General features: G+C 46.3%; 1 protein-coding gene across 3 annotated transcripts in view; it reads left to right on the top strand.

The window, feature by feature from the left end:
* CAMK1D (calcium/calmodulin dependent protein kinase ID) overlaps positions 1-12,219 on the top strand; it is a 210,567-nt gene extending 198,348 nt beyond the window's left edge. The window contains exons 9-11 of one of the 3 annotated variants that reach the window (XM_032105583.1): positions 452-539; positions 1,082-1,220; positions 4,595-12,219. In XM_032105583.1, the coding sequence (XP_031961474.1) occupies positions 452-539; positions 1,082-1,220; positions 4,595-4,716 (349 nt within the window). In that variant the 3' untranslated portion in view covers positions 4,717-12,219. The remainder of the gene's footprint in view (positions 1-451; positions 540-1,081; positions 1,221-4,594) is intronic. The other 2 variants (XM_032105585.1, XM_032105584.1) reach the window with 2 other exon arrangements.
* Positions 12,220-12,940: the final 721 nt, after the last annotated feature.

Below are 12,940 nucleotides of genomic sequence, written 5' to 3'. Positions count from 1 at the left end.
TGTGCATTGCAGGGTGACAGGAAAATCTCCAGTGCAAACAGAAATCAGACAGGTTGGAGTGGCTCTGGAAGCTTCTGCATAGCTGAGGCTAAAAGTAGTCTCAGCCTGTTGATGTTAAATCTTTGGATGTAAAGAAAAAAAAAACGTAGAATGTCTTCATATGGGGCTGTAATGGTGATAGAAAGCAGCCATGCACCGGCAAAATCAGCCTGTACCTCTTTGCAGCTGCCAGATCTACAAGCCTTATCTATGCTGGCTTTATTGCCCCAGATTTTCCACCACAGCTGCCAGCAGAGACAGCCGTGGGAAATTTGAGCCCCTGTGTGAATGAAATCATCATCACTGCAGGTGCAGTCACACCTGGGACCAGCCTTTCTGCTGAGGAGAAAAAATAAGAGTATTCAAGGGGAGGAAAAAATCACTTAAAATGTGCCTGCTCTGTCCATTTCAGGATTGCTGGTGATACAGCACTCAACAAAAACATCCACGAGTCGGTCAGCGCTCAGATCCGGAAGAACTTTGCGAAAAGCAAATGGAGAGTAAGTGACCCATCCTGAGGGCTGACACTGACACACAGCTCTGCTAACACAGTGGCCATACGGCCATCCCTGCAGCAGACTAGTGCTTTTGTGGCCCAAAATTGTGGTTGAAATAGTTGGCCCAGGCTTAGGTTACATGACCCTGCAGGGCCTTTTATACAGGACGGTGTTCACCAAGTACCAGATGTAATGAGTGGGAGAAATGGGACTGGGGCTGCTCATAGCTAAAGCACCCAAGGTTATATATGGAATGGGGTCAGCACTACCCGGGGACATGAAGAAATGCGTGTTGGGGCAGGGATGGATTTGTCAAATACAGGACGAATCCATCCCTGTAGGCTGCTGCTTCATCCCAGCTCAGCACTAGGAGGACAAACTTTTGGTAATGATGTTTCTAGCTTAGAAACTAGAAACCAGGAAAAATTTGAAAGATAGCAGGCTTATTCCCTTCTAACGCTCTGAGCAGCCAGGAGAAGAGCACAAGTAACCCTTCTGCCTCCAATTTTTTTATTCTCTATTTCTTTCTTGCTGTTTTTCTCCAGCAAGCGTTCAATGCCACGGCAGTCGTGCGGCACATGAGGCGGCTCCACCTTGGCAGCAGCCTGGACAGTGCCAGTGCCAGCGTGTCCAGCACCCTCAGCCTTGCCACGCCGCTCCCCGACGCAGCCACACGGAAAGATTGTGAGTAGCCAACATCCCGGGAAAGCTCCCGCCACAGCAGCCGAGCAAATCCACGGGATCTTTGTTCTCCCTTGACCCCCAGGCTGCAGTCCTCGCTGCTCATAGGTTTGGCTTTGTGCAAGCAGGTGTTTAAAATAAGGACTTGAAATGGGCCTAGGCCATCACTTTTGGCTGGCCGAAAAAATAGTGTTTCAATTGGAAGGGTTTATGCACTAAAAAAAATGAGGTATTAGCTTGGTGATTTGTGAGAGAAAAACAGTTTCTTGTGGAGAAAAAGGGCTTTTACTTGGGAAAAAGACCCAGATCCCCAAAGCAACAAAGTTTTGAATTTGGTTGAAATCTGAAGAAGTTTACTCAAACTGTTTACGTTGGAGTTTACAGTATTATTATAGGGCATTTTTTCTGTAAAAATTGCCTTACTTTCCTTTTCCATTTTCCATGGAGAAGATTGATCCTACCAGTCAGAGCCACCTTCCGAGGCCAAGTTAAGCTCCTGCACGAAGAGGCTCATTTGTCTGAGCAGGAGTCAGGCTCTGTGCACCACAGTGGGACTTGTCCCTCTGCCATGTTTGTTTCGTGCTATAATTGAGATTTGCAAGCTGCCCAATGGACTCAGATGTTTGGGATATATATTTTTTCTGAATTCTGGGGGAGTGGACATGGCAGTGAAGGGACTATTTTGAAGACAGAAGTGTGTCCTTTGCTATGAAGCCTATATATTCTCTGGCTTCTGAGCATTTATTTTATTCTCTTCTGTCCATCTGTAGAGAGTTTATATTGTGAAATGGAGGGATGTGGCCTTTACAATTGAGGAGGATTACTTTAAAATGCAACACCAAAAAGAAGTGCTGATAGCTTTTGGTATTGCCAGTCAGTGCTTTGCTGTGGACTGAAGTAGTCATTGCTAGACTATACCCCGCACTATTCTGGAGCTGAAAGCACCTGTTATTCAGGATGGATTTCGGATAGTGCTGCTCTCTGCTTCTGCCACCCCTGCTTGCCACCCCCTGCTCCTTGACAAGGTCATGCCACCAGCCACAGTCCCCTGGCTCTGTGTGGAAGCTGTGTTTCCTCTTGCTGTCATGGGCACAGTTTCTCCTGTGGCTGGGCTGGGTTCTGCCTTCTGGGTACTCTGTGAGATGTTTTTTCATCCTGTGCTGTGGCTGCGCCAGAGGAGAGCCCCTTCCCTCTGCATCAGGCTGGGCGTGATGGGGATTCATACTCAGTGTCCAGTTTGTGATGCCCGGTGCCAAACCCTACAGCTGCTGCCAAAAAACCATCACTGTGCTCCTGGCACATACCTGGCACCTGCAAAGGAGCAATGCTGACCTCCCTCAAAGCACTTCCAACCACGCACTGGCCATGCAGCAATGTAGAAAACCCCCTACAAGGGAGAAATGTGCCTTGATTTTGGTTCCTGCTGCAGTATGGCAAGGCTGGACCCCAGTCAGGTCTAGAGCATCTGATGCATGCTTTGCTGCTAAACTGGTGGGTGATTAATCTCCATCCATCCATTTAATTAATCTAAAATGGTGTTAATTAATGGCAATGAGTAGTCTGTAAAGTGTTAAAACACATGTGAACAGGAAGGGTGGGAACAGAAAGAAATCTGTTTAACCACTACAGAACCAGGAGGCCCCTGTACAGAATGCAGCCGTATTTTGCAGTGGTGAAGTCAACCAGGACATGAAGGATTAAACCAGATGTGTTAAGATATGATGAATTTTTACATGCCGGAAATACGAGGCAGAAAAATATTGGAAGATTTCCAAGCATCCAAGGTTAAGTCCAGCTTGGCAGACAATGCAGAAGAATTTTCCTTCCTCAAAGAAATCATTTAGAGAGTTGGAGATGCTGGAGCCCCAGAGAACCAATGAGGAGAGCCAGCAGCAAACACAAGGAGTTAAGAGGAAGCTAACATATCAAATACATTCCATCCAGTACCTCGTGGTAGGAAAAAGGAAATCTCTGAGGTCTCTGTCCTGCTTCTTCTTTCTCAGTGGTTTTCTCTGTGTACAGATTCCTTGCACGAAAAAGATCCCATGCAGCAAGTTACATGATCCAGCTGTGCCATCATTACACAATAGAATCCTGCCTGATGCTATTATTATACATTTAGTGAGCTTTCCAAATAGTTTCACACGCAGCAATTTCACATCACTGAAGACAATTAAGTATGGCCTTTGCTTGAGGGGAGGTTATGTCAGGCTGCATCTGAAATCTCTGTAGTAGGGCAGAGCAGAGATCAGGCATTAGGCTGGATCATGCTACCTGTCGGGAAGAGGAAGGGATTCCTAAGGGAATCAGTCAGGATTTCTCAAGTGTATTGGCCTGATTCTCAGTCCATGGTTGGTTTATTCAATTTAGTCGTGATCGGACTGACTAGATTATTTATAGGTCCTAGAGCTCTGTATTTTTAAGGTTATAGATGAATTGCAGTGGGAAGCCAAGCTGTCAAATGTCAATGGGAAAAGGGATGTGGCCAAGTATATGTACAGCATAGTCATCCTTGAAGATGAAACACCACCTTGAAGTGTGGAAAAGTAGTTAAAAATCCTAACAAGTATCAAGAAGATCCTGAGGAGTCAAAAGGCCATGTCAAACTCCAGTCTGAGAATATATTAATACAGGTTTCATCCATCTTTCATTGACCAGTCTGGAAAAATGAACTGTATTTCTAATCACTCTGAGCCTGCATCTTATCAGAGCAAGGGGACCTGCTTTTTTTGCACCGGAATACTGGTACTCAAGAGATACTCAACTCATGTCAACCTGCATCTCAGCTGAAAGTTCTGGAGATGTCCCAGCGCTGGAGCAATGTGAGCTGTCACTAGAGTGATGTCCGAGCCACACAAATTTACATTCCCTCTAGATTTACTGGAACTCAGCAATGGATGTGATGCACTGTACTTCTTTATCAGCAGCTTCTCAGGATACCTGGGGAACTGTGTTTAGCCCAGGTGCACAGTCTGTTCATTTAGCTAGATGGCCATATGAGACATTTCATCATCTTTAACATGCCCAGGAGGAAATTACTGTGAGCAAGTACAATGCTGGAGGGATTTTTGAATCCCACCACTCTGTCTTCGGCCCTGGAAATGTGGCATCGGTGTGGCTGAACCTGTACCAAAGCTGGACATTGAGTCACTGTGAGATGTTCGTGCACTGCTGGTGGTGGCAGTAGGTGAATGACCATGGGCAAAAGATGCCCTGTGGAGGTACCCAGCCAACCCACCACTGCAGGAAGAGCAGCAGCCCCTTCTCCAGCTGCAATCCTCTCCGCTCCGTAGCGTGCTACGAAACAAACTCAGCTTTGCCCAAGTTCCCACCTCCAAAAATAACATTTCTAACTGTGTTTCTGGCTTTCCTTTTAGGTATGTCTCCATCCACTCTCTGTAGTTTTGTTTCATCTGCTTCTTCAGGCGTTTCTGCGGTAGGAGGGGACCGGAGACCCAGACCCACCACAGTGACCACAGTGCACACAGGGAGCAAGTGAGCGCCAGAGCGGCGAGGAGCGGGCAGGCGGCAGGGCTGGCAGGCGGCCTCGGTGCCGTCCCACCCTGCTCGGCGAAGGACTAGAAGAAAGAAGATTTTTTATGGCCATATTTTATACTGCAATTCTGAAATGTTTCATTTATCACAAACTGCAATGACTCCAGGAGGAACGGAATCTAACAGTCTCTGGTGCTGTACATATATATATACATATATATATATATATAAATATATATATGTATGTGAGTCTAGCAATGTTCTAACTAATGAACACTCATTCTTTCCCCCAGTGATTTACTCTTTTCTCAGTGTAGGTAACAGTATATGTTGTATTTTTTCCCATTAACTACAAACATCTCAACTGGATTATTTAAATAGAAATACTTTCTGAGCATTATTTTTTTTTCTTTTAAAAATTACTTCAAGTAATGTCCCTCTTCCAGTTTGCTGAGGGATAGGCTATTTCTGTAGGTAGGAATTGGCGTTAACTTTGCAACATGGGAGGATTTCAATGGCATGCCATTTCTTGCTCCTCAAATTGGACTGCAAGTCTGTCTGGCTTTAGCAGAGCTGTTACTGCTCAGATTATGAAACTGCTGCTTTCCCCTCCATCCTCCTCCTTGAAAGCCATGGGGAGAATTAAATTGCCACCGTTTGGGAGTCAGCTCATCCTTGGCCGCATTCCCATGGTGCTGGGGATCAGCACCCTTGTTTCAGAGGAGAGGCAGGTGCACAGTGTCAGGCAGGAGCTGACCAGAGCTGTGCAAGGGAAATGACAGAGCATGGTCTCATCCTGCAGCTGCCATCTCCTTCGAGTTGCTGTGTGTTGTGAGCAGAGGGAAAGAAAAGGAAGACATGGGGCTGGGAATCGTCATCCTCTGCCACTGACTTGCTGTGCTGCCCTCAAGCAAGACATTTAATTCACCAGCCTCTGCACAGTGTGGCCTCTGGCATGGGATGCATCCAGCCCAAGGGCTTCATGGCAGAGGTGCTGAGCACCCACAACTCCTCAGGACTTTGCCTGGCATTGCTGATGCTCAGCGCCTCCCAGAGTGGCCAAAAGTGGGGAGAGGAGAGGCGTGAACCCCTCTGTAAAGCACTGGCAGTATCTGGTGTAGTAGCCCCATTATGCTCAGGCTGAGGGTTGACAAGGAGCACTGAGCTGGGAAAGCAGGACCTCACTGAAAGGCACAGGCAGTGGGGGCAGTGGTGGCACTGGCTCTCCCTTCTCCCCAGAAGCTCATACACCAAAGCAAGCCCAGTTTGCCCATTTTTTAATTACTGAAAGCATACACTTCCCAGGCTCTTTGTGCTGGTGCATCACACAGGAACAGCCACCATGACTGTTGTGCTGCTGTGCATTAAAGCAGCTTGAAACAGACACGAGAGCAAATTTGCCCAGATTTGCTAAAGGACTCCCTCCAGGTTACCTCAATGAAATTCCCATCTGTGATTTTGCTTCAAGGAGGTGAGAAGGGAGGCAGGTGGCTGAGGCAGATGCCCTTCACTGGGCACTCTAAGGCCCTCACATCCCAGGTAGGTCCATCCCTGCCAGAGGCACAATTCCCTGCAGCGTGCTCTGTTGCTACCCTTGCCTCATTTATTCTGCACAAGAAATTGTGAAAGCCAGTCAGGGACAGAGCTGAATGTATCAGGCAATAGTGCCTGTGCTGGGAAAAGCTATAAGATAAGTATTTTTCATTGAGCCTTCTGTGTCCTTTTCCAGCTTTAGCTGGTTGGCTTCAGCCAGCAGAGTTGGGATTTCATCCATCGTACTAAAAAGAAAGCTGGGGAAAAAAGCTGGAAAAGCAGGTGGCAGTGAGCACTGACTCTGATTGAAACAGCCACTCCTTCAGTGGCACTTAGAGCTGTTGCACCAGATCTCTAGTTTCCTCTGTGTTAAGCTGCTCCCTGTTTTCAGAGGGCTGTGGCACATCTGAGTGACGCCCTGGGAACCCCGGTGCACCCACTGTGCTGCAGCTGGCATGGATGCTCACACTGAAAAGGCTTTCACTCCAATTTCTCATTTTAGGAAAGAGAGCAGATAGTGAACTGCTGGGGGCTTATAGCAAAACTCCACATGATTTCCACAGTGAAGATTTCTGACCAAGATTTGGGCAGACTGAAGGGCAGGGGATCTCCTTGCTGCAAGTCACACTCCTGTCCCCATCCACTTGCCACTGCCACCATATACTTTTTATCAGCATTTACATCTGAGCTCTTTATGTCTGCTGCAAAAGCATCAAAACACGAATATAACACAATTTAAACTCAGTCTAAGGCCACTTTATTTTACCAGCCTAAGTAAGGAAGTTTTAGTTTTGAGACACTCCAACCCCAAGAAATTCAAGGTTATTTTGACTCCCCATGATTTCCTAAGCCCAGCTGGCCCTGTTCTGTTCCAGTTGCAGGTTGTAGATAGACAGTCTCCCAGTTTGGCATCAGTGGAGTTCCCCACATTTACACACATGCAACCAAAAGCAGGATTTGGTTAGGGAATAATTTTGTCTTTGTAGAGCAGTTTTAAAGGTTAGGGCTCAAGTGTTCCCTCTGCACCTCCTCTTCTGAAACCTGAGGTCTGGTTTGAACTTGACCTCAGCAGTTGCTGTGGCCACTGATTAAAATACAGCATTCAAATGAATCTTGCAGAAAAAAGAAAAGCAAATGGATTTCCATCTCCAAAACAAAGAGCAGTGACGGGAGCAAAGGCAGACATGCTGTCCTGCAGCTGGGGGTTCCCATGCACTGGCTGTCCCTCCTTGCTGGATGCTTTCTGTGGGTTTTTTTGTTGGGAGGGGTATTCTTTCCTTCCATTGTTGGAGTTAGTGTGATTTGGTTTTGTTTCTGCAAGTAATATTCTGCCTTAGTTGTATAATTTATCATCCTTCTCTTCAGCTTGCTAACAACTGCTGGGATCTAAAGATAAGAAACAGAAGCACTTAAGAAGAAAATTGTTCCTTTCTGTTACAGTTTTGGTGGTGGGGAGCTCTTCTTTTGTATCAGTCAAAACACAGCTGGAAACCTGACCGAGGTTCACCAAATGCTTAGAGATCTCTCCTGAAGCATCACTTGGTTAAAACTTCTCAGTTTAAATCTGGGTAAATCTTTTAACGGGGGTGACTTGGCAGCACCCAGGCCAGATTTCTGGGGGGGCTGGAGACATTTGCCCCTTGGCAGCACAGCCTGATAGGGCAAACACTCCAGCCTTGCTTGCCAGGGATGCTCCAGTGCTTTTGCATGTCCTTCCCCTGCCCCAGCCCACCTCTGCTCAGCCACTCTCACAGGAGAATGCAAATGTGGAGAAATAATGTGGGCATGGGGAGAAAGCTTCAAAACAAATCCCCAGCTGGCCTTGCCATGAAGGACTAGGTAGAAAAATCACTCTGGGCTCTTTTCCAATGAACTGTCCTACTAAACAATCTGTGATTTTGCTGCTTGCATGAGGACTTCAGCCTGGACTCTGTTTGTTACCCTTTTCTGCTTTGCTTTACTGATACCGATGTGTTTTTCCCTTGTAACTTGTTTTCCTCAGCTCCTTCCCCTTCTTTTTCTTTGCTTGCAGCTTTGATTGTTGATTTTTACCTCCAGAGTCACAGAGGCCATCTCTGATGCCAACAGCAGTGCTCTTGATGGGAAAACAAAACAAAAAAAATCCAGAAAAGCTCCAGCTGGCTCCTTAGCCTGCAGAAGATGTTGTGAGGACAGGCTGCCCGTGAACTCTGTGAGCTGAAAGTCAGTATTGCAGTGGCAGGGGCTTCTGCTGATGATTTTGCATGTGACTTCATTCCCAGTGCATCCTAACTCTCTGCTGGATCACCCCTCGTGCAGCACGAAATGGATATTGGCCCTGCAGTGCGGCTAGTGGGGAAGTAGGAGTGTGGGGAAAACCTGGCAGTGTTGCTTTCTTGAGACTGTCACTCTGCTGCTGCTGCTGTCTCCTCTGTCCTGGTTGCTGTTGTACAGGTGCCATTAGAGTAGCGGGTAAAAAACAAAAAAGAGGTAGGATTTTACCTATGCCTTGTGTGTCTGTTATGGTTGTGGTGCTGAAATAAAATGAAGCAATGATAGAAGTTCATTCCTGACATGAATCAAACCACAAAAGGGGGTGTGAGCCCACTGGTAGACACCTCCATGTAGTTCTGCTGTAAGCATTGGATAGGGGTTTCTGCAGTGTGTGTGTCCTGCATACCTCCATGGCTACTGACAGTATTTTTTTTAATACTGGTTCTTTTGGGTCCCTGCCTGGTTCTGAGGAAATTCAGGTCTTGTCCTAAGGTTTTTTCTGTCCTAGGGCCAGCATAACCCCTGATCTCAGGCTTTTCTCCCCAAACCCTCTGCAAACCAGAACATGGGCCTCCAGGGTGCCCATGAAATGCAGTAGCAGCTGGACCCAAGGCTGTCCTCTTCCTATTTTTAGGGAAGCATACTGCCAGAGAAAGCCAGCTAGCTTTCAGCCATTGGCAAGCAGAGAGGATATTGCCCTTTGATGTGAACTTGGCATTAACTAGATCAGCTCTAGGGAAACCTGTGCTATTACTTTCTTCTTTGATAACAGCTCCAGCCCTGAGCAGCACTGAATGAGCACCAGATAAAAACACCAGATTGAGTTTGCCAGCAAGATCATGCAGGCTGTAGCCTGTTCGTTTTGCTCTTTCCAAAGAATCAGGGGATTCATCTACTGGCAAAATAACAGTTTCTAGGCTGAGCCCCAAGTACAGAAGTAGCTTCCATTCAGCATATGGAAATTCTCATTTGATGCAATTACTCAATGTTCTCACTCCCATGCATACTTACCTGTCTGAACTGGGCCCTGAATGCATCCCAGAAATTACTCATGGGAAGGGAGTTTTGTCTTCCTTACCGTGCTTATTTTCACCAGAAACTCAAACACTCATTCAAGCAAAAAGCAGAAACACACACAGAGACTACAATATCCAAGGAAAACAGCATCAAGACGAAGAGTGGAGGATTAGTTGGCAAATCATGGGCAGCAATGGCTGAGTGAGGGAACAGCGACCTGCTCACAAATGCTGCATGGACAAGTTTCCCCTGGTAAACCAGTCGTCCCATATTTCATGCCCAGCAGCAAGTTTTACCCAATCCCTTTTGTTTTCCCTCACATCCCTGCAGCCGGGTCCTGCCTTCCCACCCTGTCTGTGGGGTGCTCTGGTCTCTGTGACACACGTGTGTGTTTGTGTGTGCACATGCACGTTGTGACCCCAGGGATCACAGATCCCTCCGCTGGGAGATCAGGAGTTGGTCCAGGCTTTTGGTCTGACTTTGCACAGTTGGTTCAAAGCTGTGTGAATAGTGTTTGTAGTGGAGGGCAGGGGCTCTTTAGCCCAGACTCTGGTTTTCAAGACCCCCTTCCCCACCACAAGCAGTACCACTTACCTGTCCAGGTAGCTTTTTTTTTTACACTCCTCTTCATAAATGCTAAGGTCAGTCGAATGGCTCTTACAGTTTTTCCATACTCCGGAGTGGAATCAGGGCATGTGCATTGGCAAGCGTGAAAAAACACTGCTGAATTAGTGATGACATCAACTGTCCAATAAATGCATGATACTGCACTGCATGTATTAAACTGCTGTTCACTGTTTCTGTATTTCCCGAGCCTTTTCTTTATGCACATTCAACCCAAACTTCCTCTGAGGGAATTACTTCTATGTATTGCTTTTAAAGGACTCAATGTATCTGTAACTCGAATCCATTGTTAAGTTTAAGTAAATGCAAAAGCTAATGTTTTGTAAACAAGATACTGCAAAGGCTGGTAATGTATTTTGTCTTTCTGTTGAATGCTCTGCAGCATGTACACGAAGAGTCGCCATCCAGAGCAGCTTAAAATTATGCAGCAGTCACATAGGTGTAGAAACAGGGAGCTGGGGAGGTGAGAATCCCTGTTTTAATGCAATACTTACAAATTTGATCTGCATCAAAAATTCCTTCCCTTGGTCACTAACGCTCAGAGCTACCAAGAAACATGGTGTGTCTCTTCGTTTTTATTTTTTCCTTTTGGTTTATTTTTTCCTAGTGAAAATTCAGATTGGTTCATGCAATTCTCAGCATTTTTCTCTTCCTACACAATAGTTCTTTCTCACCTGTTGCAGAATGAGCTGCATTTTGGGGACCCAGATGCTGTGATTCTTTGCCTGCACAAAATAGTGCAGAGACCTGAGCTAAACTATCCCATTTTTTCCAAAGCATCACCACCTAAATACTACTATTTAATCCTTGAACCTCCAAGTAATACCATTTATTAATGGAAGAGTTTGCTGTGGTACTTTCCCTTCTTCCACATGGAAACCATGTCCTTGCCTTCTCTTCCATTAGTCATTGACCCATTTTCATCTGTGCAGGTCTTTCCAAGGCAGGGTACAGGACTGACTCCATGGTTCTTAGCTCCAGCCCAAACCTCTTGTGGGCATCAGCAGGGCTTTGGTCCCAGCTCCTGAGTGGCTGCTGAGCGGAAGATGCTCGAGTTCCCAACACTCAAAGCAGAGTCACCTGAAAGGCCTGGGAAATTGCTCTGTGTTCCTGGCAAGGGCACAGCAGGCAGCAGGGCTGGACAGCAAGCACCATGCTGGTGGCATAGTCCTTGGAAATTATGCTCCGTGGTGGCCAAAAACACCAAGAAGTCTTGAGCCCACCTTCAAGGCTGGTGCTCAGCCAGGGTTGTGCCATTGCTGAATCACTATATGGCAGCACAAGAAATCATCAGTTACAGTTGTAAACTACAAAGCCTGAGTTCAGATTGCTGAGGCAGCACCTGGTGCAAGGCTCCATGAGGAGGTGGATGTGTGCTGTGGTTCCTGGTGGGTGGGAGCTCCTAGGGGGTTGCTTGGAGCAGCTCTGAGCTTTTCCATCTCTCATCTTGCATCCCCTGAGCCCAGTATAGCATCATACATGCTGAGTCTTATTAGATCAAGCATGACCCCCAAAGTGAAGAGTGTGGAAGGTTGCAGCTCAGTCAGTGCGACTCATGTTTCTGGTCAATGCAACATCAGTGACCTGCTGTACATTGACCTCTAGTTGAGAAACAAAATTTTGGTCCATTTGGGCCTTCTTTTAGATAGATATTTTATTTGTGTCAGCAAACAGTGAAAAAAAAGCCTGATCTGCCCAGAATAGTGACTCCCCAAATATCCCCAACTGCAGAACATCCCTCGGTTGACTTCTAATGAAAATGCAAGCATGTTTTCTACAAAGGCTTAAATCTTAATCAAGGAATGTCAGTGTGCCTAATATTGCAGGTCTTGTGATTGATACAAGTTCATAACAGCATCCATGTCCAAAAAGAAGGGAGAATGTGTATTTACTCCATGCATGTATTAAGGCATTGCAAAAGTTTTATCTGCGTAATGAGTTTGCAGTTCTGCAAATTGTTAATGGGGCTACATCGCAAGTGGTTCTCTGCCTTGACAATCATGTATACATATCGAGATTTCTATCATAATGACAATTTAAAGGGATGACTAATTGTTTTCCTCCAATAAATCCAATTAAACCAGCCTGGTGTGAAGTCCGATGATTTTGAGTGCATGAGTCTCCACCCACGTGCAAGAAAGGGAGTGAATAACTTCTGTGGCTGCTCCACTGCCCTGTTGTGTTTTATGCAATGATGTTCCTTTATGTCCCAAGGGAGAATAATGAGATTTTTTTCTCCCCAGTTCACTCCATAGGGAAGTGAACAAAAAGGATGATTTGTCCTTCAGATGTTTGCTAAAGCTGTCAATGGAAATGGTGTTCAATGTCAACATATGGAGACATGACTGTCTCTTGGGCACTATCTGTGAAGGGCTGAGGAAAAGGCGTGTACTTGTGGGAGACCGCTACATTTTTGAGTTGGTCCTGGTGACTTACACACCCTGTGGTGGGAATCATCCAAAGAGACAGGATTTTCATCAGTGAGAATTTTTGAGTCCCTTTGCAGTCAGCCATGCTGCCCAAAGACTGTTGTGTGTGCTCTATCGTTGGCTTTTCTTCAGACCATATTCCTGGGGTGTGTTAGGACTTACTTTTCTGTATTTTCCTCTTAATTCTCTCCACTGTTACTTCTTTTCTGGTTTTCACTCACTGGCACACAAGAGTTCCTCCCCCCCTTAAAATAAGTGGCAAAACCAACCTGCCCAGCAGGCAGGTGGGCCTGTGCTTGAGGTCAAAGCCAGGTGGTTCTAGACACCTGGCTTGGTAACAGAGCTGAACCAAGCAGCAGTGACAATAGCCAA

This window comes from Corvus moneduloides, chromosome 4 (genome assembly GCF_009650955.1).
Source record: "Corvus moneduloides isolate bCorMon1 chromosome 4, bCorMon1.pri, whole genome shotgun sequence".
NCBI classification, from domain to species: domain Eukaryota; kingdom Metazoa; phylum Chordata; class Aves; order Passeriformes; family Corvidae; genus Corvus; species Corvus moneduloides.
The sequence above is the reverse complement of the archived record's forward strand: the minus strand, read 5'-3'. Positions and strand labels throughout refer to the sequence as shown.